The 6,000-nt window shown below is 44.0% G+C and overlaps 1 protein-coding gene across 1 annotated transcript in view; it reads right to left on the minus strand.

Moving 5' to 3' along the window:
• Positions 1 to 3,898, minus strand: part of UHRF2 (ubiquitin like with PHD and ring finger domains 2) — a 110,231-nt gene extending 106,333 nt beyond the window's left edge. Inside the window, exon 1 of the mRNA XM_088476578.1 lies at positions 3,386 to 3,898. Within this exon, the coding sequence (XP_088332704.1) occupies positions 3,386 to 3,538 (153 nt within the window). The 5' untranslated portion in view covers positions 3,539 to 3,898. The remainder of the gene's footprint in view (positions 1 to 3,385) is intronic.
• Positions 3,899 to 6,000: the final 2,102 nt, after the last annotated feature.

Genomic DNA, 6,000 nt, shown 5'->3' on the forward strand with positions numbered 1-6,000 from the left:
AGCAGGGATATTTTCATTCAAAATGAAAATATCAGCCGCATATCGAAACCTTAATTAACGTGGCAGTTCTGCGATTATTAGTACATAGGCCCTTTTATGTTGCATTTTTCCAACTGCCATACCCAGGGACAATGTTTATAAATACCAAAACACCACAGCTCGAGTGCAGGTCAATCATAGTTTAAGGCAGCGGTTCCAAAACTTTCTCGGCGCCCTATAGTAACAGCATTTTTGTCACTGCAACTCTAGGACAACAGTTTACACCTGCTGTCCATAGATTTTATAATTGGCATCCACCAGCACTGGCTTTACATATCACACTGATCAAGATTAGGGGGCATATGTATCAAGCCGATTTTTACATAAAATTATGCAGAGACTGCTGCATCATTTTATGTATTGCTCCTATGTACTAATACCACAATCACACAAGTCTCCGGAAAAATGCTAATTAGCGCTGCAGATCGCAGTCCCCATTATTGTCAATGGGACTACGATCTGACCCTTATGTACTAAACTCCAAAATGAGAGTTTAGCACCAGAAGTTTACACCATAAGCTACGGTTTGCCTATGGGGGCTCGATCGCTCCCCCACAGACCCTGGCAGGCTCCGGAAGCTGAAACTGTGCACATGCGCAGTGTCAGCTTCCCCCAGGGAAGTCTTTCACTTCTGTGAAAGACTTCTCCTAAACCCCGGGGCTATAACTCGCAGGGACAGCCGGTACCGCACCATCTTCCTTGTGTGAGTTCCCCATAGTACTTAGCCGTGATATTTTTATTAAAAATTAAAATATCCCCGGCGAGTTAGGTACATAATAATCGCGGCAGTAACGCGATTATTAGTACATAGACCCCTTGGTCTTGGACCACAAACCTGTGGCACCCCTGGGTGTTCCCCATGTCACCCAGTTTGGGAACCGCTGGTTTAAGGACTAGCCTCCAAAATTTAAAAATATAGATGGTAGGAATCTACGTGAATTTGATCAATATTTCCTGTTAATGAATTTCTACTGCCCTAAGAAAATTAGATCAAAAAAACATTATGAACAATAAAACACCTTTTTTTGTTAAAGGGCGCGGACAATTACACTCAAGAAAAGGCAACTACTATTTTACATGCATCAGATGAAAGTTCGAGTAACCAAACACAGAGCAGTATTGTGATCACAGAACCAAAACATGCTGCAATGCGAGGGGGCGGGAAGCCATACTATGCCAGATGCCTCTCATTAATTGTGCAGACTGGAAAAGATTTGAGAAAAACAAAACGGACTAGGGAGCTACCGATAAAACACAAGCGAGCAGGAAAACATGGTTTAGTGCAGACTTATCTCCATATAAACCATGACAATATGAATATTAATTAAATCCAATTAGTAACCACCTAAAGGTTGTGATAAAAAAATACACAACATTTCACCATTTGTCAAAAACAAAACAAAAAAAAAACAATTCAGAACCTACGACAACAAAGATCCAAATGTGTCACATTATTCAGTTACGGAATGCAATGACAAATTAAAATACATCTGGCTAATATAACTTAATAAATATACAGTACAGAATTTTCTTTTAATCAAGCAACAATAAAATGATCATTGATTACAGTGTTACGAGGTAAAGAAGGGCCATCAAAAACAATAGTTTCATGTCATTGCTTGTTCTATGTTTGTGTCTCAAATCTCTCAGTGTACAGTTCTGAAAAGTATGTTGGTGCTTTGCGAATAAAGATTAATATTGACAATAATGACAAGTGTTACTAGGAAGTGACACCGGGCCACTATGTCAAAACATAATGATTTACAGTCCAAGTTAGTTAACAAATCCATGCCTTCCTGCTGAAGCGCTTGCAGTGGCAGCATAATACACAGAATGGACGATTACTAGTTAAATAATGGTATTCGTACACTGGCATATTACACAGGCCTTCGCTGACATTTTCAGCACGCATTGTTCATAAAGGCGAGTCACATGGTAGAGGCAGACACAGCTTAGTGGCTTGCGTACTTGTGGGCAGAGTCTCGCAGTCTGGTTTAGCCACCAAATAATATTGCAGAGGCTAACAAATCTATTGTCGGTGGATGAGGAACATGGCACTCTTTTCTGCCTTCGATAAGCTAATGTTGTGACGTTATTAAATGTATATTACTCTGTAGCAAGAGTAAAAAGAATCCTGCTGCAAAATACACTGTGAATAACATGTATTGTTTTTACTAATAAGGACCTAAACGGTGTCTACAATTAATACGCCACCAGTGCAAGACAAGTCATGAAAACAGAGGGGCAAAGAGCTAAATATAATTCAAAGTGGGGAGGTGGTGGGTTGTTTACGTCAGCTGGCGCAGGGAGCTAGAAAACAGTTGCTACGTTTTAAATTATTTACAATCAGTTTTAAAGATATTTTATATAAAGGGTGCGATATATCCCTGTGGAAATCCTTGTAATAGATTTTGGGATGCCGCAAACAGCGATGGCAGGACTGTAATCCTACTAAAATCTAGTGAAAATGACATCTTAAGATGTAAATGAGCCTACAACATAGTTAGAGCACATTTTTAGAGGCTGAACCAATAACACTACAAAATCAAAACACAAAGCGAATGTCTTAGGCCTCTCCGCTAGGAAAGTACTTGTGTGTCTGCATGCCAAGTTACGTCTTCTAGGCCTTTCCAGAAAGGAAGTACAACAGTAGACATCTAGCAAACATAGAGGGGGGCTCAGGCTGCTTAATAAATCAAATTGTATTGAGGCAGTTGGAAAAGTGTTAAGTAAAAAAATTTAATATTGTAATTTGAGTGGAGAGGAGATTATGCTGCTCAACTAATACTGCAAATAAGATGGTGATGTTAGGAAGCATGCAGCAGGAAACAATGCTGGACTTACTGGATGCCTAGAAACTATGCAAAGAATTGCTAATCTGATTGCAGTGAATCGGAGACGCCATGCTTGTTCATTAAACCACATTTAAAGCAATGTGCAGAACCATGCGCTTCTACCATCTCATTATTTATCAAGACAATATACAGATAACAAAAATATTACGTGTGTTTAAATATTGGATTATTTGTCAATCGTTGCAATAGTTCTATTGTATTGACTACAATATTGTACAATCTCAGTGCAGCATCCTAGGCTCCCCATGGATGTGGTGCCAGGCCAAGTGTGTTTGTAAAAGGAACATGCTTTGTTTCCAGCACAGCACAGTGTACCTGATCAGAGGTGTACAGGAACATGCATGGTCAGCAGTGCAGCACAAAGAGTACACTATGAGGTGATGGTGCTGCCCGCCTGGCATGCAGTGCAGGAATGCAGGGTGATTGCAGTGCGGGCAGCACATGTAATGCCAGTGTTGGAGGGTGAAAAAGGGGTGGGGGGTGCGTGTTACCTGTTTGCCCCGGTAGAAGAGTCGCTGCCTGTCCGGGGTCACGTTAAAACTCTCCTGGATCTTTAACCTCAATCCCTCTATTTTGGTGAGACGGGACAGGTCATCTATAGTGCGGGTCTCGGTGCCGTCTATGGTCCGTACCTGGATCCACATCTTGTACGAGCTGCTGAGTGCAATATACAATAGACACCTATATGACTGCCCCGACCCCTCGCAGCAGCTGCAGTATTGTTTTTATTATTGCTGTTGTAGCTTCTGTTTAATGCACCCGACTTGGCGATGACAGCCCAGGGCAGCAACACAACAAAGAGCTACAGGCACAGAGCGCTGCACCGGGAGATCGGCCGCTGACCGTGATGGTTGCACCGCCGCCCGGTACTCTGGTCACTAGCGGCGCTGCAGCTATTATTATTATTATGATTATTGTCTAGCGGTGTGCTGTGCTCGGCGCCGGGCGGCCATGTCGGAGCTGCGGCTGCTCTGGGAGTGTTTACTAGGTGCTTCTGCTCTCACATGGGCGGTCACGGCGCCAAGCTAAAATCTCGCGAAATGAACGCGAGTCCGGGGCCGGCCCTCAGGCAGCAGCATCCAGGGTACAGGTCGGATGCAGTCACTCCGCCCAGTTCCCGGTGCAGCAGCAGCCGCCGCCTGGCGTCTTCCCCGCATATCATACAAGGGAAACCGGGAGAGCCAAAGGCGCCGTGGAAGCTTATCACGCATCCCACACACGGCCGCTGCTGGCCCGGCCTCTCACTGCTGAATCTTGGGGTCTCCCAGCCATGCACCTGCAGTTTCTGGAGCATCGGTTGCGAGTAACTAGCATTGACCAGTCCGGGCTGTGGTTCTACACACACCGGGTCGTCAAGTTGTGCATACGAAACCGCACCTGCAGGGGTTATATTTACTAAAGTGCAACAACATATATGCTCCTAGCACCCCCTCCTGTACAGCTCCCCTGCCTGTTAGGGACACTTACTGGGACGTTCTGCAGACACACACACATCCTTTCTGTAACGAGCAGATTGTCTATGCAAATTAGTTTTATTGCTATTTTATTTACTCATTATAGTCCTGTTCTATGACACGATCTGTTCCCAAGCTGTGATTTCTCTCATGTTCCTCCTGGAAACCTGTCTACCTGAGCGTGTATTGCCAGCTACTGTAGGTAATTGAAAGTTCATGGAAGAGAGACTAGGATGGATTTAGCAGATGGTTCACTTCTGTGTTTGAAGTTTTAATGAAAGTATCAGTGAATAATTCCAGTATGTCACACTTATGTATTACTGCAGAAGTGTGTATCCATGACACTAGTCTAGGGTTGCTAAAAGTTAGGTGTGAGTTTTTCATGAAACAAGCAAGGTTCAGTGACTTTTGTATAAAATGTGACCTGCGAGAAGTGGGAAACCAGCTTGGACCCCACAAAAGTGACAACTGAGATAGCAGGACCACAAAGAAGTGACAACTGAGATAGCAGGACCATACTGAAAGTGTTAGTGGCCATAAGAAAAGTACTGGAAGTTTTTAAAGCGTGTCAAAAAGCTGAATTTTGCACTTTTTAATAATGGTTGGAAAATAATAGCAAGGAAGTGTTTTACAGCAAATTGAAGTCTTTCCAGCATTTTGAGGTACCGTACAGAAAAATGTCTGCAGAGTAATTTTTCAAGTTTGTGAAATGTTGGAATAAACACTTTTAAGTCTCATCTGCAAGTTCAAAAACCCCTCTCCCATTGATATACCTCCACCTACCTGTCCCACATGACTTAACCCATTATTGAGCTTTTTAATAAAATTCACCTGAAAACTGACATGTCTTTACTGGCCAAATTATACTATTTAAACCCCTTGAAGTACATGATGATTCATTGGGAAGGGTGTACCAGAGGTTCTGCACTATGTCCCAACATTTTTACCTTAAAATAAAGATTTTCCCTAACTTTCACTTGTTATGAAAAACATGAATTCACTCTGAAAAAGTAATACAATTTTTGAATCTGATTGCAAATGGATTTCACAATGCGAGTTCACAGTGAAGCTGTGTACACATTTAACCCGGCAGGGGTCCCGGCATCGGCAAGTGCATACACACTTGCCAGTGTCGGGAGCGACTCGCCTGTCGGACCTGCAATGACGATCGTCCGTTACATTGAATGTACACACTAGACGATGTTGCCGACATGTGGATCGGACGACATCGTCTAGTGTGTACCGGCCATAAGAATGGCTTGTAGGTCCCAACTTGCACCTAATTAGTCATGGGCAGAGCGATTCATTGTACTGAGTTGAGCCACTTGGCTCAGCGGATTGGGGACACGGCTCTTTGAGATTCTGCAGGCTACTGAGCAGTAGCAAGCAGGAGTGCCGCTGACTCTGAGTGAGTCGCTGACAGCTCCGCAGCCCCTCACTGCTGATGATTCGTCTGCACTGACTCTCCCGATCCAGTGCACACACCCTGGGTCCTGGCGGTAGTGGCGTGACTCCGACTGAATCGCTGACAGCTCTGCAGTCCTGCACTGCTGATATTCATCTTCGCTGACTCTCCTGAGTCAGCGCACACACTCCAGTCCCCGGCTGTAGCGTCGTGAAGGCATGGACACACTGGCAGGATCACATCAATG

The sequence above is a fragment of the Taudactylus pleione genome, unplaced genomic scaffold (assembly GCF_031769625.1).
Source record: "Taudactylus pleione unplaced genomic scaffold, aTauple2 ptg000190l, whole genome shotgun sequence".
Lineage (NCBI taxonomy): Eukaryota > Metazoa > Chordata > Amphibia > Anura > Myobatrachidae > Taudactylus > Taudactylus pleione.